Source organism: Pavona decussata, unplaced genomic scaffold, assembly GCF_977016875.1.
Source record: "Pavona decussata unplaced genomic scaffold, jaPavDecu1.1 SCAFFOLD_67, whole genome shotgun sequence".
Classification (NCBI taxonomy): Eukaryota; Metazoa; Cnidaria; class Anthozoa; order Scleractinia; family Agariciidae; genus Pavona; species Pavona decussata.
Window position 1 is genome coordinate 532607 of NW_028145486.1, and position 23403 is coordinate 556009.

The window sequence follows — 23403 nt, forward strand, 5'->3', positions numbered from 1 at the left end:
ATCGAACGACCATATTATCCCCGCCCCCCCTCCCCCCAACCCAATGTTGTTTGGTGGGTCACGAACAGTTTCCCGGCAATCAGCACTTCCCAAATCAACATTGTATAGGGGGAGGGGGGAGCGAGAAGTAACTTGTAGAAATTCGAGGGGAAGAATAGGAAATAATTGTTTTTGGTGGGCCGCGTTCAGATTTCTTAACGAGAATTGTCCACGATTGTAGAAGTGTGTAAAATAAGTGATCTTTGAAGAGGGCATACTTAAGCCTTTTGTTTTGTTCACGACTGAGACTAACAGCGTCGTCGCACAAGCACTGATCCAAAAAATGAAACGTAAAGTAGGTAGAAATAGCAAATGAGAAAAGCATAAATCCATTCATTTTGAAAGGATTCAATGCAAGTTGTTATGCGAGCTAAGAACTCCCTTATGTTTAAATTTTTAATAGGCCCTTCTGTAAATGGGTGTATGGAACAACTTTTTAGTAACCAAGGCTTAAGTGGTTTCCATTAGCGACATGACGAACATAACTGTAATCAAAATCATTGACATATTAAGAACACATAACGTTCTTCTGGTCTAGTGGCAAGACATACTTTAAAGAGAAACACAGACATAAATACAGAAGATAATCAAGGAAATAATACATCATTTTCTTATGATTATGCTAGTCCCGTTATTATTGCTTTTAGGGTTCCCACTGAGATATAAACGGCAAAAATGAAACTTATGATTATGATTGTTATGATGATGATGATGATTATTATCTATTATTTAGTTATTATCGTTATTTCGTTGTTAAATGAACCAAGCTTAAACAAAACTTTTTCTAGTCACATCTGAACTATACCTCTAATGTTCCCCGCCGTAAAAAAAATTGCATTTTTCAAGTAAAATACGAATTTAAATTTATCGAGAACCAAAAACGCTATTTTGTTTGCAAAGAACGTCTGGGTAGCCTCCCTAACATGCGTCTTTTAAGCTCACAGGATAGATCTTTTCCCCTCGATATTCAGCCGATAAATCCAGAATTAGTTCAAATTGAATTGTTATAGGAATCATAAGTAAAGAGTTAGAACAATGCACACATTAAAAAACCAGGCGCGTAGGAGGGGGGGTTCGAGGGGTTCGAACGAACCCCCTTTGAAGATCAATAATGGCGGAAGAAAAAGCACAATGAGGAGGTTGAACAACTACATGAGGTGTACCATGCGAGAGAGTAGAATGTCCGCTCTGGTTCTAATGCATATCAAATATGATATGCCTGTCAATCTTGACAAGATAGTCAATTTGTTCGAAGGCCTACACCCGAGAATGATGCAGTTTACCAGCTTGGTGTATGACTATCAGCAGATCGAATAGCTATCAGAACTTGACAGGGCGCGGAATGTACATTGAACTTTCTTGTTTAAGTTGAAACAATTATGCCGTAGAAATGATGTATATAGCTTAAAAAGCTGCTGTAAAACAAATTTGCGATTTGCTTAAAATGGGTCTCAAAATGCAGGAAATGAGGTTTCTGGGAACCTAGATTTTCAAAAATTTCCGGGGGAGCATGCCCCCGGACCCCCCCAGTAAGAGCGCCTCCGGTGCTCAGCAAGGTTTGGGGCTCAACGAACACCCCTATCTTACCCTTACCTACGCGCCTGAAAACCTCTCAACTTTAACGTTGAATCCCCTAAAACAACTGGAAACAAGGATGCAATTTTTATTGTCTACTTAACAAATCGACGGCAGTTTTCTATGGTCTATACTCTTATAGACCATAAAATGACGTCAAAAAATGTTCAAAACTCAAGTGGAACCACGAGCCGCAGGCGAGTGGTTTTACTGCCAAGTTTTGGACATTTTATGGCGTCATTTTATGGTCTATAAGAGTATAGACCATAGAAAACTGCCGTCTAATTGGTTTTTACAATAACATGGAAAAAGTACGAGCGGAATTGGCTATTTTTTTCGTTGAGAAAGCGCGCGCGTTACATCTGACGTCATTTTTATTGTCTGTACTCTTATAGACAATAGCTACGAGCCAATCAGCGCGCGGGAATTTGGACAGTTATTGTAAAATAGACTGTATAAGTATTATTAGTATTATGGGCTTACCAGTATATAGTATAAGCATTGCTTTGTTTATGTAATCGGATGAGGCCGAGTAGAATTAAGGATTAATTTTCACGAGTATTTTTAAAGTTTTCGCAAATTGCCCTCGTCGCTGCGTAACTCGGGCAATTTGAGAAATCTTTGGACTCATTGCAATTACGTGGTTATAACTTATAGGGAAAATTTTCTTTAAACTATCGAGGCACGTCGTAAAACAGTCAGTCCCGGCCCAGAGTAAAAACACTTACCCGTAAGCAAAACAAACAAACAATTCACCTGTTTCTTAGCGTACAAAAAAGACTAACCGAGAAAAAGTTGATTATTAGATAGATGTAATTATTATAAAAAAAATAAGGGAAAATACAACTTTGTTTCATAAGCAAACTAACAACAATTAAACCAAATGTTAGGCATCAATTAATCGATTCACCTGCACTGTGAAGCTTTCTACCGCTTGAAAATCACACAGATCGTTAAAAATAGCAAACCGTGGGTCCAAACATGGACTGCTTGCAGAGTAATTTGTTCTGTTCTGTGGTAGCGAGGTGAAACCACTTGGTAGCGGCCATGATTTCAGTTTGTCAACCAAAGAAATCCGATCATGTTTTATAGCTTTTGACACGAATAATCTTTTGCTGTTTCTCGTAAGATACGAGATTTCACCTTTAGGAATTTCGTTGCTACGTCAGTTTTCCCTCTTAGGTGAACATATTAAGACTAATTTTGGCAGTGAAGAGGTGACATCACTGCTAATCGGAAATGCTTTCTTGTGACTGAGTGCCATGACGCAAATTTTAATCATGTCCACCTTTTTGTAATGAGCACATTTTCGGTACTAATCCGATTTCCTAAATATTACCATACAATTGGTATTTGAATGTTAGAATGATCTATTCATTAAACGTTTTTATGTCGGTGGACGAGAAAAGTCAGTTAAGTACTTTCACAAAACTGGTGATCTCTTGAACAGTTATAGACCTGTATCAGTGCTAATCAGTGTGCTAATGTGTAATGAGTGTGCAGTGGGCTAACCAGTGTGTTAATGTGCTAATGATCACATATCTCTATACGAAAAGACAAAAAGGAATCTCAAAGTTTTAAGAAAAAAACACGTCATTTTGTCATTTCCTTACTATGGGACTTGGAATTTCCATATTTACATTTTTTTGTGAATTCTGCGTCATCTGTTTAAAACGAATTTTTGCATGGCTTAATCAATATAGTTGTATGTGTAGTTGATTTATATCTGAGAATATTCATACAACAAAAAACTCAAAGAAAGGTAGTTTCATTATGACTAATATTTTCTTCAATCTTCCGTGTGAATTTCCGTCATAATGTTTTATAAAAAAAATTTTCCTGGCTCACTATCATTATCGATTATCAAATCTTTCTCAGACCTGGCATACCTAGCCTGTGAACAGGCTCCCAAGTAGGTATAGGGCGAAAAGAAAAATCGGTCAGCCGGGCGAGCGGAGCGCGGTATGGGGGCAAGAAAGAAAGAAAGGGAGCCTGTGGACATTCTTTGAATGCTGCCACCTTGTGAATACCACATTCATGTATCACGCTCTGATTGGATAGACGATTGTTGACAGCTTTGCAAAGAATATTGACCCATTAAATCGTTTAAATGTCGCGCGGTGATATTTGCATAATTTGTATTCTTCTTCGGATCGCAGTTTGGAGAGGTAGAAATCGAACGAATGTTTTCCTCGGATCGTTGGGCATATAAAAGAGCTGAATTTTCCTACAATCTGTAGATAAAAAGGAAAATGTCTTTAGAATGTTGACCGACTAATTTCGACAAGAGTTTGACCTTCCAGTTGCTTTCTTGGATGTTAAAAGAAATGTGACACTTTGAGTGTTCCACGGTTGTAATTGTCACGCCGTTGGTGTTAAAAAAATGAAGGACGAGGTTAAGGAGCTATCTCACTTAGTCCTCAAAGCGTTTGCAGTCAGCGCTGGAGAAGAAGAAGTCTTCGCTGAAGATGATTAATCAATCGGCGGTGGTACGGTACGGTTGGCGAATCTTTCGCAGTTTTTTGCCCAGGTCTAACAAGTAATTTCTTGTTCTTAAAGAGTTGAAAAAGGAAACTGCCGGCACTCTTTTGCGTTTAAGAATTTCGCCGCATCTTAAGAATTTTTCGTAGAATCTACAAATTTATGCGCTTTCGTTCCCGCTAGATTTCCCCAATGAATAATGTTATTGCCAAATATTATTGATATTCCGACTCATTCGAGCGGAATGATTGGCGTAAAATTACCTTGCTGACATATTACTCACGGGTTAATTGCAAGGGGGTGGAACGGCGGCATCAAAAGAATCTCCACATGTTCCCTCCCTTTCTTCCCCACCCTCCCTCTTCTCCGAGCTCGATTTTTGTCTTCGCCCTATACCCCACTTGGGAGCCTGTTCACAGGCTAGGCATATCACAATGTTTACCCTCGGTCTGTTTTAGAGATATTGGTTGTTCATGATGATACGAATTACCCATTATATTTCAAAGTTGCGAGTAAACAGACTAGCTTCGTTTCCGCAGAGGAATATCGCACAATTAACGGAAATTGTTGAAAGATGCCGTAGTAAAAATATTCTCAAACGGAATTTCCATACTCCCGTGTGATTATCCTTTCCCCTTTTAAACCGTTTTGGGTATGGTAGTTTTCGTATTACGTTGGTCTTAAATCTCAACCATCTGCTTTGAGGAAGAGACGGTTAACATTTCACTCTAGTGTTGCTTAAATTATTGTCAATTTTGACCCATAAACTGACGCCAATGAGATCTGCACCAGGGGTTTTGAGTAAACTGTAGTATACGGAAAACCAGAAGATTGTAAAGAGATTTTCGAATGAGAGTCTTGTATCATATCGCCGCATTTGCAAACACTGTGGACCAACTAATTTTCCCACAAAAAATAATTATGAACGAATATTTGGTTTGATCAACTGAGTTGGCAACTGAAGGCAACTTTGTCACCACAAAGAGACATGAACGTTAGCCCTTTTGTCAGAAGGGCGAGCCAACAATGGATTCACTCTAAGGAAGGGCTAACGCTCCAAACGTCAGCACTGGAATCTCTTTACAGCGACCAAATTACTTTATCAACTGAGTTGAGAGAACCAAATATTCGCTTACATTCCCCGACCAACGCAGTACCACAGTATCTTTACAAACTAACCCGTTATCAGTATGGGTAACAAATATAAGTTGTTTCCATTTTGTATTTTGCGTTTTTCCCGGTGCAAGAGCAGTTTGGCATACACACGAAGAACCTAAAATGCTTCCGTTCAGCAAAAGAGGAGTTGCTTGTAATCTGTAAGTCTATAGCTTGGAAAATGCCTGCAGCTATTATATTCTTTTTTTTCTCTTTCTTGCAGGCCTGGAGAGTAAAGCTACTGTTGCCATATTAGTCGTCATATTTGTTTTTCTAATTCTTTTGATTCCATTCTTGATCATTCGCGGACTGATGGCGTTCAATGACTATCACTTACCACCCATAGTCAACACGTCAGCTGTCTGGATACTGCATTTAAATACTGTAGTAGACGTTATTATATATACACTGTCTCAGTCTGGAATTCCCTTCCAGACTGAGATGTTTACCTTTTGATGCTTTTAATATTTCATCACTTAAAAATTTTGAATCCCATTAAGTTTTTCCTTAGTGTGACATTTCTTAGTTTATCCATTTTTAAAATTTTTAAATATTTTTAAATATTTTAATATTTTGTCATTCTTCTATGCAATGCCCTATTGAAAACAACAATATACGACATTGGCCATCTGTAAAAAAACCTTTTTTTACTGGTCCCTTGGTTCTGATAAGTACTAGGGAGCTCCTAGTCTCAAAGATCGAGTCTTGAAGTAAAAGGGTGGTTTTTCCTTCCCTTTAAGAGAAACATAAAGCCTTGTACTAGTTGAGCGTTTCTATATATGAGAATAGATTAACGTTACACTGGCACGTTCACTAGTCCAGACACTCTTTACTTGGGGTTTTAGCTCAAAGTTTGATTTCCGAACCCAATCAAACAAAATTGTGTGTTCGATTTCGTTCGATGACCGAACAAAATCGAATTTAGTCGTTTGATTTTGTTCGATGCATGGAAATTTCGTTCAATTTCGTTCGATGTGATACCCCGGGACTAGCAATAACTCACCAGGATGCTGTAATGATGGAAGGAATGATTTGCTTGGAACTTTTCAGATGCGTTGTACTTATCCGTTGGAAGTAACTCGCAGGTGAAATTCCCATCTGGTCCAGGAAACGCACCAATGTTTGTGGCAAAACATCTTTCGTTTTTTAAGCATTGCAGAAGGCAGTGTTTTCCGGTTGTGAACGAAGTCGCTGTAATGGTTGGAACTAGAAGTGTGTAAAATAAGTGATCTTTGAAGAGGGCATACTTAAGCTTTTTGTTATGTTCACGACTTAGACTAGCAGCGTCGTCGCACAAGCACTGATCCAAAAAATGAAACGTAAAGTAGGTAGAAATAGCAAATGAGAAAAGCATAAATCCATTCATTTTGAAAGGATTCAATGCAAGTTGTTATGCGAGCTAAGAACTCCCTTATGTTTAAATTTTTAATAGGCCCTTCTGTAAATGGGTGTATGGAACAACTTTTTAATAACCAAAGCTTAAGTGGTTTCCATTAGCGACATGACGAACATAACTGTAATCAAAATCATTGACTTATAAAGAACACATAAAGGTCTTCTGGTCTACTGGCAAGACATACTTTAAAGAGAAACACAGACATAACTACAGAAGATAATCAAGGAAATAATACATCATTTTCTTATGATTATGCTAATTCCGTTATTATTGCTTTTAGGGTTCCCACTGAGACATAAGCAACAAAAATGAAACTTATGATTATGATTATTATGATGATGATGATGATTATTATTTATTATTTAGTTATTATCGTTATTTCGTTGTTAAATGAACCAAGCTTAAACAAAACTTTTTCTAGTCACATCTGAACTATATCTCTAATGTTCTCCGCCGTAAAAAAAATTGCATTTTTCAAGTAAAGATAAACGATAAAAAAACGTTTCGGGGTCGTCATGACGCCATTATCAAGTTCGAAGTGATAGAAATAATTGAAGTCAATGTCAGAAATAGTTCACCAAAAAATTAACATAATGTTCACTTCACTTCGAACTTGATAATGGCGTCATGACGACCCCGAAACGTTTTTTTATCGTTTATCTTTACTTGTCTATGTATAACCAAACCTTTACTTATAAGGATTTTGAAACGCGATAATCAACTTCACTTGTTCAGAAGACTTGAACAGTGTAGTAAGAAACAGATAAACTGCGATGGATCTATTGAATTCCTTCGCCTTTGTCAGAACTTTGACCTTACACCTACATTCGCCAAGGTTGACCAAGATAAATGCCGCAAATGGAAACAGTCCTCTGAGGCCTTTTCACGAAACATTCTAGCTGAAGAGTTGAAAACAAAAACAAGACAGAGTGCATCTCTCAAGGTTGAAATCAATTCGATCTACGATGAGATCCGTCAAACTTGTAGCGTTTTCCGTTATACCTGCATCCTTCGAACAATGGTCAATCTCCGCAAGAAATACTACCAGGAGGTTCTTAACACCCACACTAAGAAGATCTCACGGCTGTTGTACAAGGAGATGGACATTGACGAGCACATATCTAACCTCTCATCGTACGAGCTATCCTTTTTTCAAAAACTAGTTCTTTGTCGCGGCCTGAAATTCGCCTTCCCTCAACGGGTTTCTTCAGTTGAAGTGAAGGCCAGCTTCGAAAAGGCTTATTGGCGGCTTGAGCCTAACCTGCCTGATGACCTTAAAGAGCTTTCAGCTGCAACCCTACGATCAATAGCACTCAATTACATCCACCGAAGAGGTCCTAAACCTCCCAAGTCACTCCTTAGAGCCATCGAGGAGTTAAAGCAACGCGATGATATTGTCATCACAAAACCCGACAAAGGGTCAGGGGTAGTCGTCATGGACAAATCGGAATACCTACGCTTGTTATCCGAAGCATCCATTAATGAAACGACAAAATTCAGAGCAGTTGATCCAGAGAGGCCGAAGACTAGAGGGAGACCGCCCAGACATCACCATCCACTTCTTCAAAAGGAGAAAGAGCTAGAATCTATTGTCCGTAGAATATTACCCAAAGTGATTGCAGATTCTGTGCGCCCCACAGGCTCCCGGCTAGCACACCTGTACGGTTTGCCTAAGACGCACAAAGAACATCTGGCTATGCGACCCATCTTATCTGCCACACAAACGTATAATTATAGGTTAGCAAAATGGTTAGAGGAGAAGCTACAGCCATTGTCCTATAACAAATACACAATAACTAACACCTTTGATTTTGCGAGCGAGATTCGGGAACTACAGATCAACAGTGGCGATATTCTTGTGTCATATGATGTTTCCTCGCTATTTACCAACGTGCCCCTAGAGGAAACCATACAGATACTTGCTGATAAAGCTTTCACAGATAACTGGTTCAACAAAACCCACCAATTGAACCTTAGCAGAATGGACCTTGTAGATCTTCTCAGAGCATCCACCAAAGATCAGCTGTTTCAATTCAACGGCCAACTTTACGAACAAACCGATGGCGTCGCCATGGGTTCGCCACTCGGGCCACTCCTTGCCAATGTATTCATGGGATCCATTGAAGAAACCCTAGAGCTTGCAGGAAAAATGCCTCCTTTTTACAAGAGGTACGTCGACGATACTCTGACAATAATGCCGGACACAAAATCAGCGGCTAATTTTCTCCAGGTTCTTAACAACTGCCACACATCTGTGAAGTTCACCATGGAAACAGAGGTTAATGGTCTGCTACCCTTTCTTGGAATGCAGCTCCTTAACAGAGCTCCCCAAATTGAGACCAAGGTCTACATAAAACCTACTAACACGAGTCTTTTGCTTCACTACCAAAGTCACGTCGATATGCGCTATAAACGAGGGCTTTTGAGAACCATGCTTGATCGTGCGTATCGCTTTTCATCGTGTTGGTCGTACTTCTCTGAAGAATGTGACCGTTTGAAAGCTGTGTTCACCCGGTTGAAATACCCACAACAACTTATCAACACCACCGTTAGGAGTTTTGTAGCCTCTAAGGCTGAAGGCACTCAACCAATACCTGCCCCAAGAGACAGTCCAACTGTCCGAATAGTCCTGCCTTTCAAAGATCAGGCTTCTGCTGACCTGGTACACAAACAGCTCAAAGATCTTAGCCAGAAGATTGACACAGTCATCCAACCGATTTTTGTTGGTAACAAAATCCAACAAGAACTAAAGATAAAGGAGAGAAAACCATCTATTGTAAATCAGAATTGTGTTGTTTATAAATATCAATGTGACTTGTGTGATGCAAGTTATGTAGGGTTTACACTTCGGCATTTACACCAGCGCGTGGTCGAGCATAAATACCAATCTTCTTCCATTGGCAAGCACCTTCTTAATGAACACCGTAATGTCCCTAAAGACCTTGACAGAAATTTTTCTGTCCTTAAGAAGTGCATGAACAAGTTCGATTGCTTAGTTTACGAAATGTTGCTAATTAGAGAGTTAACACCATCTCTCAATGTCCAATCGGACTCAATTCAAGCGAAACTATTTACGTGACATTATATATTCAGACATTATGTTAATTTTTTGGTGAACTATTTCTGACATTGACTTCAATTATTTCTATCACTTCGAACTTGATAATGGCGTCATGACGACCCCGAAACGTTTTTTTATCGTTTATCTTTACTTGTCTATGTATAACCAAACCTTTACTTATAAGGATTTTTCAAGTAAAATACGAATTTAAATGTATGGACTTTTAGAAAAATTGATTGGTGCCGGCAGCTCAAAGACAGAGGGAAAGCAAGTTTTTTGAAACTGTCGACCATAATTTTCATAACATGGATTTCCTAATAAGAACCAAAAACGCTATTTTGTTTGCAAAGAACGTCTAGGTAGCCTCCCTAACATGCGTCTCTTAAGCTCACAGGATAGATCTTTATCCCTCGATATTCAGCCGATAAATCCAGAATTAGTTCAAATTGAATTGTTAGTATTATGGGCTTACCAGTATATAGTATAAGCATTGCTTTGTTTATGTAATCGCATGAGGCCGAGTAGAATTAAGGATTAATTTTCACGAGTATTTTTAAAGTTTTCGCAAATTGCCCTCGTCGCTGCGTAACTCGGGCAATTTGAGTAATCTTTGGACTCATTGCGATTACGTGTTTATAACTTATAGGGCAAAATTTTCTTTAAACGATCGAGACACGTCGTAAAACAGTCAGCCCCGGCCCAGAGTAAAAACACTTACCCGTAAGCAAAACAAACAAACAATTCACCCGTTTCTTAGCGTACAAAAAAGACTAAACGAGAAAAAGTTGATTGTTAGATAGATGTAATTATTATAAAAAAATTAAGAAAAATACAAGTTTGTTTCATGAGCAAACTAACAACAATTAAACCAAATGTTAGGCATCAATTAATCGATTCATCTGCACTGTGAAGCTTTCTACCGCTTGAAATTCACACAGATCGTTAAAAATAGCAAACCGTGGGTCCAAACGTGGACTGCTTGCAGAGTAATTTGTTCTGTTCTGTGGTAGCGAGGTGAAAGCACTTGGTAGCGGCCATGATTTCAGTTTGTCAACCAAACAAATCCGATCATGTTTTTTGCATTTGACACAAATAATCTTTTGCTGTTTCTTGTAAGAAACAAAATTTCACCTTTAGGAATTTCGTTGCTACGTCAGTTTTCTCTCCTAGGTGAACATATTAAGACTAATTTTGGCAGTGAAGACGTGAAATCACTGCTAACCGGAAATGTTTATCAGTGTGACGAGTGCCATGACGCAAATTGTAATCATGTTCACCTTTTTTCTTATGAGCACATTTCCGGTACTAATCCGATTTCTTAAATCTTACCATATAATTGGTATTTAAATGTTAGAATGATCTCTTCATTAAATCTTTTTATGTCGGTGGACGAGAAATGTCAATGAAGTACTTTCACAAAACTCGTGATCTCCTGAACAGTTATAAACCTGTATCAGTGCTAATCAGCTATATGATCACACATTTCTATATGAAAAGACGAAAGGGAACCGCAAACTTTCAAAACAAACCACGTCATTTTGTCATTTCCTTGCAATAAGGACTCAGAATTTCCATTATTTACATTTTTTTGTGAATTCTGCGTTATCGTTTTAAAACTAATTTTTTCTTGGCCTAATCAATATAGATGTATGTGTAGTTAATTTATATCTGAGAAAAAAAAAACAAGGAAAAGTAATTTCATTATGACTAATATTTTCTTCAATCTTCCATGTGAATTTCTGTCATAATGTTTATAAACATTTTTCCTGGCTCACGATCATTATCGATTATAAATTCTGTCTCAGACCTGGCATACCACAGTGTTTACCCTCGATCTGTTTTCGAGATATTGGTTCAGTTCATGATAATACGAATTACCCATTTCAAAGTTGCGAGTAAACACTGAGTCTACCTTGGATTCCGTAGAGGAAAATCGCACAATTAAAGGAAATTGTTGAAAGATGCCGTAGTAAAAATATTCTCAAACGGAAATTCCATACTCCCGTGTGATTATCCTTTCCCCTTTCCTTACCTTTTTGGGTATGGTACTTTTCGTGTTACGTTGGTCTAAAATTTCAACCGTGTGCTTTGACGAAGAGACGGATAACATTTCCCTCCAGCGTTCCTTAAGTTATTGTCAATTTTGACCCATAAACTGAGGCCACTGATATCCACACCAGGGGTTTTGAGTTAACTGTAGTACACGGAACACCACAAAACTTATTTTCGAATGGGAGTCTTGTATCGCCGCATTTGCAGAAAGTGTGGACCAACTAATTTTAATTTCCACGACAATCATTGTTAACAAATATTTGGCTTTACCAATTGCCGGTTGACAACTGAAGGCAATTTGGCCACCGCAAAGAGACGTGAGAGCTGACGTTTTGTCAGAATGGCGAGCCAGCAATGGCTCCATTCTAAGAAAGGGCTAACGCTCCAAAAGTCAGCTCTCGAATCTCTTTACAGTGGCCAAATTACTTTATCAACCCAGTTGGGAAAACCAAATATTCGCTTGCACCCCCTGACCAACGCAGTACCACAGTATCTTTAGAAACTAACCCCTTATCAGTTAGGGTAACAAATATAAGTTGTTTCCATTCTGTATTTTGCGTTTTTTCCCGGTGACAGAGCAGCTTAGCACACACTCAAAGAACCGTAAAGATGCTTCCTTTCAGCGCAAGCGGAGTTGGTCGTAATCTATAAGTCTATAGCTTGGAAATTTAATGCCTACACTATTATATGTTATTTTTTCTTTCTTGCAGGCCTGGAGAGTAAAGCTACCGTTGCCATATTAGTCGTCATATTTGTTTTTCTAATTCTTTGGATTCCATTCCTGATCACTCGCGGACTAATGACGTTCAATGACTATCACTTACCACCCATAGTCAACACGTCAGCTGTATGGATACTGCATTTAAACTCTGTAGTAAACGTTATTATATATACACTGCGCAGGACAGATTACAGACGAGCATTTGTAGCAGTCATGCGCTGTAGGCCTCTATCAAGGTCACGTGATATAGATTTTAGCGCAACATTCAATACAGATAATTGTGAGCTGGCTGTGAGAAGGAACACGGTGTCTACGGTACCACCGGTCGCATGAAGGGAAACTTAGTGTCACATGTGGAAATGTGATGCCTTAATAACCTGCATTATCATAGGGAGACTAAGAACTTCGGGGCACTTTCAAAGAACCAAGGCTTTGTTCACACTTGGTGTACGACCACTATTGCCTGGGCACCGGGCACAAAATGCAAACACAGAAAGTAACTGAAATAATTGCATGGCTGATACTGCTAAGAAAACTTAACACGACAGCATCATGATGGAGGCCAAGAGAACCGCTACCTTCTTCAGTGGCCAAATACAAGGTCTCGAACTTGTACTTAAAAGGGTGCGTTCACACTGGTGCCCAGCGAGAATCGTACTCGGGCACCGTGCTCGGGAACCAAGTATGATAAAACCTAACATAGAGCATGACGTCTGGCCACTAAAGAACGCGTCGCTGTCACCTGTCTCCGTACTCTCCCTGAAGTCAGTTTGTCAAGTTTCAGGGATAGAAATCCGAGGATAGTATTTGACATCCTTAATCATAACTGAATTATTTTTTTTAAGGAGTAAGTCCGAATGCTGATCATGTCTGAGATCTGATTTGATAGAGTAGCTACAGGAATCTAACGTGCCATTGGCAACCACGTTGTCGCCATCATGAAGTGGGCGCTAGCCTGCGTAGCACTTGTTTCTTTCCAAGCGAGCCCGAGAAGCTCAGCTTAGCCCATCCCCTTCTCTCCGATCGCTTCTCGAGTTTTCTTTGAAAGAAAGAGATGGCTGCACAGCCTAAGTAGTCACTGGACAAAACTACACAGCTCGATAATCCTTTAGATAATGTCGGCATTTATTTTCACTGTTGAACGACATAACAGCCATTCCACAAACGCCGTGTATGACGTACTTATCTCTATTAATTAATTAATTTTTACCTATTAATTAATTTATTTGTACATAAGAGCAGTATAGTCTCTTATTTTTAACCTATAGCTATTTTCTTTTACAAGACAATTTGACAGTAAAATTGCACTACAGTGGCACGCAGCTATGTCAACCAACGTCGGAAAGCCTACGCGACAAGACCGCAAGGTGATATGGGCAATTTATTAATAAACGCACTAAACTCAACTATATTTCTCAACTACGTTTATAATTATCCTAAGGCAGTACAAACCTGTTTAAATACGACACCACGGTGGCAAGGAATGACATAATAAGCGCTCGAGTGGAAAGCAGCCGTGGAATCTTTTTCCCCTTTTTGGGGCTCGTCGTCACGGCGTAGCTTGCACAATAAGGCTCGCTGACACTTCACATATTCCATTATAGTATGCTGCTAGATTCTAGAAAAGAGCTCAGAGCGGACATTGGTTATCAGTCACCTCACGTGCACACATTACCAGTCGCAAGTGACAAAAAATCAACCCGATCTCAACTAATACATGCCGGCTGTGGCGAGATCACTTTAACATTCAGCAACGTTAACGTTAATTGAAATAGCTGTATACTGTTGTACTATTTAACAGTTCACTTGCGAGCGCTAGACTTGTCACATGATGACTGATGAGGGCGCATCCTGGATTAAGTTGCCTCTAGAAGTACGAAATCTAACATTCTAATTGTGTTTTTACAAATACCTATAAATGCTTCACTGAAATAGAACTTTAACCAGTTTCCACGTTATTTTAAAGTTTAAACAGCACGAGTGAAGCGCCTTTGCACAGCTACAGAACAGAAGGTGGCTTAGCCTACTACATTATGGTATTTTTTCCAAAAGAACGCTGGCTAATTTCTATAACTATATGTTATTGATAAAATATGGTAATGGTAATGGTAATGGATTTATATGCCGCATTTTCTATTTACATATTCATTACTTCAATGCAAGGGTGAGATCGGACGTCAGCATATGTCCATTAGCGACCTCATCCAACCCACCCAAGCCATGAAATCATGAAAAGGCACAAAGACCAGACCAGCACACAGGAACTCCATGCCCTTAGTGATTAGTGTGTGGGTTCTTTAACGTCCCACAGGGTTGAACGTTGAAGTGTTGTGAGACGGGGCCTATGGTTTATCGTCCTTATCCGAGAAGACTAGAAAGTCTAACCATTTGCAGATGTCATTACAAAGGCAGCACTTTCTCCTCAGTTATTTAAAGACCCTGAGTGTTGGTCCGGCCGGGGTTTGAACCCACGACCGCCCGCACGGTAGTCTGATGCTCAACCAACTGAGCCAACCGGTCGGCTGCCTTGTCTACTGCATAACTGACTCCATGCAAAAAGATGTCTATTGATGAAACAGGAGAAGAGTCTAACATGATCGATAAAGAACGATCGATGAATAACGGTAAAGAATCACCCAGACCCGTCACTGACGAAATCATTTAATCTATTAAACCATTCTATTCAGCGCATGACGGTCTTCCGCCTTTCTAACTCCAAAAATATCGGGGGAAAAACATCAAGAAAAAACTCATCTTTGAACTAATTCATTAATCAGTGTTTTCTCCAGTCTTTCGGTATATATAAACCAACAACAACTCATAATCGCCTAACTTCCTCTGAAGAAGGGTTAACGCCAAAAAGCAGCTTTTGACATTTCAGTGATCGATCCCCGGTGATTGTGGCCGATTAACCTTAGTCCGGAATAAGCCGGAGAAAGAAACTAGCCTCAAGGTTTTGTATCTTAGGTAAATTTAGGCTGAAAGGCTTCTCTGCGAACTTATTGCTCGCAATCCATATTCAGGAACCATTACGTATTCCGGTAGCTCAAATAAATCTTGTAACGAGGAATTTTTAGTAGGCTTTGTAAGCATTATTTTTCTATAAAAAGTGCCAATCGAGCACCATTGGAGCCAGCACCAAGTATCCGCCTTGGAGAGACCTGCATCTTGAACAGAGTTTAGCTGGTTACGGTGGAGTGACTCATTCATCTGTAGCAGGGCCCAACTTCCGTCCGTTTTAGGAACCCTTCCGTTTAAAGTGTCCTAACTGGATATGGTTAATGCTAAATGAAATTAGAACGCACATTTATATCTGGTTTATCGTCGGCTTTGATGCGGGCGCCAATGATAGCGATTTTTTTTTTCCAGTTGATATTTGACTAGTATTTGGCTAGTATTCACTAGTATCCTACTTTTTAAAGTACCTCATTGATAATAAAAAACTAAACTACCTGCAAAATTAAATAGAAGAAGGATCCTCGCAGTTAGTACGCAACGTAAGCAGTTGCGACTGGAAAAGAAAGCCTGAAAAAAATATACAGGGTTGAACAAGATTCAAACCCATGACCTCTGCGATGCCGGTGCAGTGCTCTACCAACTGAGCTATCAAGTCAACTGAGAACTGGTCATATTGTGAGTTCGTAATATACTCGTGAAAGATGAATAAATGAATATGAATATACGAAACATATATTTTGAACTGCGGATGAATGATTAAATAGAAGAAAGATATCCTCGCAGTTCAAGCTTCAACGTTATTCGAACCCATGACCTCTGCAATGCCGGTGCAGTGCTCTACCAACTGAACTGTCAAGCCAACTGGGATCTGGTCATATTGTGAGTTCGTAATATACCCGTGAAAGATGAATAAATGAATATAAATACATGAAACATATGAAACTACCTGCACTCAAGCCAGCATAAGCCATGTTTTAAACGTACAAGGCGAAAACGTCCAAGCACACCTCTCCTCTATTGTCATTCTCTGACGTATTTATCAAATCTTCGCCGTACCACACTCTAAACTGCTGACCAATTGAAATTCTCATGGGTACAGTGAGGTTGTTAAATGTTAGCTTGGCTGAATCAGACCATATCCCAGGAAGCTTGTACCACTTTCCCTCATAAACTTGTGGGAAAATAATTTTATTGCTAGCATTAGTGAGGAACGTTGACAATCTTTCTTCCACTGCACGCCCAGTTGCTTAAACGCTCATCACCAGGTCCACACGCTACTCTGCCTCTCAAATGCACGAGTTTAAAAGAGGAGATGTTACCGTCATGTGGAATGGAAAACATCCCATATGAATCATCACGGGCTCCAAAACAAACTTCTTTGGTGTTGACCTTCAACCACGAGGGAACTAAAAAACCAAGAGAAAAAGAAATTGAAATGAAATTTTCAAATTATTAAGTAAAATTATTATAAATAATACCCTAATTAAAACGTCTTCGCAATGCATTGCAAAGAGAAATCTATGGATTTGATTAAGGCTTTTGAACAAAGTAACACCAGGTACGAGTTACATAAAACTTAACGGCGGACATAAATGCTATAGTCAGACGTTAAAATACTTAAGGTGACTGGGATGAACGTCTGCCGTTAGCAGTTACGCCCGACGTTAAATTTTATGCAACTCAACCCAAATCTGTCCAATTTTGGCCTTTGAGTTTGGTTATAAGACCTTTGTATGAAGCTCATAGATTTGCCCCAGTTTATACTGCAGTACCACAACTGTGGGTGATTACTCATTCTGACGGTGATTGATCATTGTCCGGAGTGGGCCGTAGAAGTGTGATTTAACAAACGTGGCCTCGGATTGACGAAGCTTTTTAGGTAAAGTGAGCGCACGAGCACAGTCTTGTTGACGCCAAGCCAGAGCGACGTGTACGTTCACATCGTTATCGTATTATTGGGGGATCTTATGGATGGGGTGGTGTTTGGTGGATTGCCCAAGACGAACATCTCTTCAAAAAGCATACCGCCGGTGGGGGATATAGAGGCGGGCTCAGTAGCTTTATCTATATATGTAACGATATGTTCAGAAGAAGAATGTGTGCCGTTTAAGTGGCGGAACGTTTTTAGTCCTATCTAGAAATTGTATACAGTAATCTGTAACTATTTTTGTCTCTTAAATGAAATATTCTGAGGTTAGTGGTTAGACCTGTGCCGTCCACAGAAGTTTTCTTGTGTCGCGCTAAAGTTATTGCGATCTTTTGATGTCAAAATCACGTTGCACGCAGAAATGCTCTCTCTTTAACATGAATAGGAATTTTTGTTTGACACTTGTAGCACTTTTCTTGATCAAAGAGTGACATACCTTTCATGTGGCAGAACTCTCCAATGTAACCGGGGACACAGTGGCACACAACACCACGGGTCTCATACAATGGAATGCATGTAGAGCCGTGCTGACATGGTGTGTTCTCACAAGGAGTCTTGAAAAAGAAAAATAATCGCCTGTTAGAATGATGAATGTATGCGAGACAGAAGGAAAGATAGGTGGATCTCAAGGATCCATTGTAATTAAAGGACGAACGGACAGAGTCGACAAGGTGTTAGAAAATTTTACAGAAAAAAAGACAAAATGAATTTTTATTTAACCTACCGCAATCGCATAATGATGAAATTCGTCACTTGGTACAAAATTGCTGGAGTGATCGTACTTGTCTGAAGCCAGGAGATGACAAACGTGGCGGCCAGTAACGTTATCAGCCAAAATAGCAAAGTTGAAGGAGAAACATGCCAAATTGGCGAGACATTTGAAGGCACAGTCAGTATAATCAGTAACATCAAACGAAACCAAAGCCTGGGAAATGTCCAGCATGTGATGAAAAAACTCCTTTAAGTTTCCATACTGCAGGTGTTGATAGTCGCCTCGTTGGAGCTCTATTGCCTGGAAGAGAAACATAGCCCCATCACAATGAGCTGTCGACTGTAAACCTGTCTTGGTTTCACTGAGTAAATAACGTAGAGGAAAATTTGCTGAATGCTGATTGGTCGAAAAAGAGGCCATTTTTTTTTCTTAATTCTCCTTTTGCCGAGGACAAAATTACTCAGTCCCGATTGGTCGAGCGGCGAAAATACTCGCTCCTGATTGGCCAAACACAGCATTTCTACATTTGGTTGGTTTCTTCATTTTTGTGCCCAACAACTACGATCTCAGTTTGGCGCTTAACTTTTATGCCAGGCTGCTGATAAAATTTCGTGTATTACAAAAAAAGGTAAAAGATCATTTGTGTCAAAAGCTAAAAACTTGGATCGACTGAACGCCTAGCAGATTTGTTTGGATTCAAAAACTGAAATGGATGCCTGACATTTAGTTTAATTTATCGTTGTTAGTTTGATCATGAATTTTAAATCATGGTAGTTCATGAACATTACAACCTATCACAGCCATGAGCATTTTTTTTTAAATAGCAAAACACTATTAATCTGAATAGCCTAGGGGGTGGTATTTGTTTTCAGTCCCTGCGAGAGCGGGCTTCATTGGTTTTTACCTCATTAGACAGTATTCTTTTAATACATAAAACGTTACAGCATTAGTATTCTTCATATAAAGAATACTATAAAGGTTTGCAAATCTAGAATTTCACTTGCAAGTTTTCACAACAGATGTGCTTTGTTCCTTCCAGGCTTAATTATTCGTTCTTGTTGCCCACCACTCACAAACATCTTCAGTTCGTCTTAGTGGCACGACATTTTCTAATAGATGTCTTTCTTCCTTGGCAATTTAAGGTTCCTTGAAAGTTCCGAAATTAAAAAGCTCCGAAGCTATGTTACCAATTAATTAGTCAGTTCCTATTCAGACTCTTAAGACCACACAGAATGCTTAATTAGTTCCCTCGCCCCAATCCCAGGATGAAGTTCATTTTCAAAGCCTTCCAATACTCGTGTAGTTCGTATTTTCTCAAGACACGCATAGCACGCTAAAATTCTTTCTTGCAATAGAAAATAACGTTTTACAAGGAAATTTTTCATATTCTCTAGAGAAGTTCCTCTTTGAAGCTGTTCAAGAAACTCGATCGGGTTTTATCTGAAATAAGAATACTTTTTTCCCTTAATTACATCATATACATATGACTATCAACGTTTCTTGTTTTGGATCCTAACTAGCAGGTAAATTATATTGTTTGTATTGTTTTGCTTACGAGTAGGCGTTCTTACTCAGCTCCGGCGTTGGCTGTTTTACAAAGTGCCTCGGTAGTTTTAAGGGAATTTTACCCTCCAAGTTATAAACAAGCAATCGCACCAAGTCCTGGTAGAATTAAGGATAACTTATATTTTGAAAGTTTTCCCAAATTGCTCTTGTTGCTAAGTGACTGGCAATTTGGGAAAACTTTGAAAATACGCGTGAAAATTAATCCTAAATTCTTCTCGGCTTCATTGCGATAACAAAATACTAAGCAAATTTGAACTTTGCAGTCTTTAGGCAAATAAATACAGGGAAATAACAATTCCTTCTCTAATCGTCTTCGTCCATTGAAATTGGAATTCAGAGATAATCTCGTTTGAAAAGTCATCTTCATCTTGGGATTTCTCCATTATTTGTTTTCGCCTTAGACAATTTAAAGCGTATTTAACCCTCTAAGTTATAAACAAGTTATCGCATCGAGTGCTGGTAGAAAATTAAGGATTAATTTTCACTTCTATTTTCAAAGTTTTCCCAAATTGTCCTTGTTGCTAAGTGACGCCGGCAATTTGGGAAAACTTTGAAAATACGCGTGAAAATTAATCCTAAATTATACTCGGTTTCATTGCGATTTCAAATACTAAGCAAATTTGAACTGTGCAGTCTTTAGGCAAATAAATACAGGGAAATAACAATTCCATCTCTAATCTTCTTCGTCCATTGAAATTGGAATTCAGGCTCGTTTCAAAAGTCATCTTTATCTTGCTGTAAACGGTTAGCAGATATAAGTAATCCTTAATACAACATTTCCAAATTCCAATTCGACCTAGAAAGCACGGTAATCTTTGAAAACAACTCCTAGAGCTCTTTGGTACTTCGTGGGTAAATGAATTACATTCACACATTTTTTTTACAGAAGTGTAGCACAACAACTAGCCTGCGAACGAAGACGTATTTCGGGCTGTAGAGCCGGAAATACGTCTGCGTTCACGGGCTACACAACATCGCAACTCGGGTCGAACTTCTTTGTATTGTTGGTCTCAAAACATATTCAATTACTGTTTCTCACTTTGGGCTAACCTGAGGGTATTCCTTAAGTATAAGAGTAGTGTTCTCGGCTGATATTTTGACCAATGAGTAAAGAACTAACCTCTGAAAGCTGCGGAGCAACCTTAAATAGGGTAACAGAACCAAGTGCGATCCAGACAGATGCTATTATCAGCCGCATTATCACTCACTAACTCTGCAACCTCTGACTGCGGGGACCAAGAATGGCTTGATTTCGTGTATTTGACAGGCGTAGGCTATGAACAGGTGCAAATACAACTGCCCAGTTAAATTAAACACTTTGTGATGTGGGATAATTCACCGCATGATAATTAGTCATAGGTATTTAAAAAATATACAGAACAACCTTTTAGAGGGGATCAGTCATAACAATAATCTTTGAAGGTGGCGGAATTACTACACCTTTTGGTGTTCATTTACAGAAAATATCCTTTCATGTATACTTTCATTAACACCAAAATTAACGTCATTTGCGCGAAAAAAATTAATCTTTAAGAACGACATTTGCATATGTATTAACATTCAACAGCATCAACAGACAAACGATATAGCTCCTTTTCACGTTCATTTTCAGGAAATGCATTTTTTTTAAGCAAAAAGAAAATTCATTAACATAAATAAACAACCAATAATTGTATTATTCGAGAACATTTTTCTAGAAAATAAATTCATTAACGAGATTTGGATAAGCACCAACAATCTAGCTGCCGTAATGGTACCAATATTTCGCTGTAAGTGATAATTGCCTAAAGCAATTCCTTGGATTCTTGCTTCTTCTCTGTTGTTCATCTGTTCCTCAGGACGGCGAATGTCTATTTTAAATAATTGCTGCTTTTCTAAGCGAATATTGGTACCATCACGGCAGCTTAATGTGGACAGTGGTGTGGTTTTATGTAAACGTATTTACCACGATGTCCTAATAGCGGCTAGGATATTGAAGGATAATTCATACAGCGAATTTGAATTTTGTTTATCAATAGTTGAATGTTATGATGACACTAATGATTTTCTTTTTGCACTAAAGAATGTTACATTAATCATTAACGCGGAAAGCACTAACAGTCTATTGCAATAGACTTCTAGTGCTTATCACGTTAATGAATTTATTTTCTAGAAAATCATTGTCGAATAATGCAATTGGTTGTCTATTTGCGTTAACGATTTTTTTTGCCTAAATAAACATGTATTTCCTGAAAATGAATGTCAAAAAGAGCTATCGTTTGTCTGTTGATGCTGTTGAATTTTTTTTACATATGCAAATGTCGTTCTTGAAGATTTCTCAGTTTCGTGCAAATGGAGTTTATTTTGGTGTTAATGAAAGTATATTCGACTTAATGAAACAACTATTGACACAAACGATTGGATATTTTCTGTAAATGAACGGTGCAAAGCTATGGCAGCTGTAAAATACAAGGTAAATTAATTGCAGTTAAAAAAGCAATGATGACGAATCATAACGACAAAGTTGAACCGATTGTCATGCAATCTACAATCTGTTTACTATTGATAGTGAAAATATGTATCTTTTAACTAAAAATAAACGATAAAATTAGCGAACATAGTTTCGATGCCTTCATTCACAATGTTGACAAGAAAACAAAATGACCTGGATATTATATATGCATATTTATGCAAATACAAGTAAAATGAAAGTGCCAAAGAAAGGTGCTTAGCACTATTCAGGTTATGTTACTTATACAGCTGAAGTTTTTCGCCAAAGTGCACACATTCATTGGCTAATTCATAGTCACAATCATCTGACAATAGAACTGTTTGCTACGAAAAACCCTCAAGTGTAACACTGCGAAAACATTAACATCAGAGGGTAACATTAAACTGTTAATTACCCGCAAATGTTGACCGCTTTTCCAGGTGAACAAAGACTGAGTGCGGGTGGCAAGATGTCTTTAAATTCAGCACATTTTTCAGCGTTTGTTTGTCTCTCGTTTTTGTCCGTAAGTGGATTCTGTTCTATTTAATGTTTTCTTTTTGCGTGCTATATAACAAATCACTTAATGAATGATCCTCCAAAAAACGAGTTAAATTTTTTTCTTGAATCTCAATGTTTCCATCGATTTCCTCTCGGGAAACATTGATATTCTTGGGAAAAAAAATTAATTGTTCCCTGGAGACCATTATATGTTTATCGAAATAGCTTTGCGTGCATAAGAGGAATCGCATTGCGTGTTTCAAAAGACTCAATTTGTGTCCGTGACTGTAAAGCATTTCAATAATTATAATGCTAACTTTACCCTAGAGGAAATCTTTCTGGATTCCTCCTAATCAAAAGTGTTTACACATAAAAACACGACGGAAATAAAAAATAAAAATTTTTAGGTCTAGTATACACCTGATATGCTCTCGCTCACAAGATTAATTCCAATGATTCTTCCTTATTTCAGTTAACCGGCAGCGAAGTGCAAGGACGGCGGAGCCTATTTTCAGCTGGAGGCGGGGGGTGGGAGGGGGGGGGGGGGAGGGGGGGGGCGAGTTTGTACGGGATTTGGAGCCATCTTCCCCCAGAAAATTTTGAAATCTAGAGGCTCGGAAATGGTATTTTCAGCATTCTACATCAGATATTTTTTGTCGAAAAGTTTCCGACAGTTTTTTGTATAAGGTTGTACCTTTGTAAAATAAATTCTCGCCACAAAATAAAGCAAGTACCACTTTTGCTCCATATTTCAATATTATGAGTCGGTAGTTCAGTGTAGCAACGGCACTC

General features: G+C 38.7%; 1 protein-coding gene and 1 long non-coding RNA gene across 2 annotated transcripts; one reads left to right on the forward strand and one right to left on the reverse strand.

Annotated features, from left to right (window-relative positions):
- Nucleotides 1–7376: 7376 nt before the first annotated feature.
- On the forward strand, nt 7377–9878 carry LOC146477932 (uncharacterized). Its single transcript, XM_085112636.1, has one exon. It carries the CDS (start codon nt 7665–7667, stop codon nt 9723–9725), a length of 2061 nt encoding a protein of 686 aa, XP_084968762.1. The 5' UTR covers nt 7377–7664; the 3' UTR covers nt 9726–9878.
- A 6707-nt stretch (nt 9879–16585) lies between these two features.
- On the reverse strand, nt 16586–17890 carry LOC146477933 (uncharacterized). Its single transcript, XR_014865204.1, has 2 exons — nt 17802–17890; nt 16586–16844 (listed from the first exon to the last, which is right to left on the reverse strand). It is a non-coding gene; the product is annotated as an uncharacterized LOC146477933 (long non-coding RNA).
- Nucleotides 17891–23403: the final 5513 nt, after the last annotated feature.

Bases quoted from the DNA above. Each gene is read 5' to 3' on its own strand.
- LOC146477932 (XM_085112636.1), top strand. From the start codon at position 7,665: ATGGTCAATCTCCGCAAGAAATACTACCAGGAGGTTCTTAACACCCAC.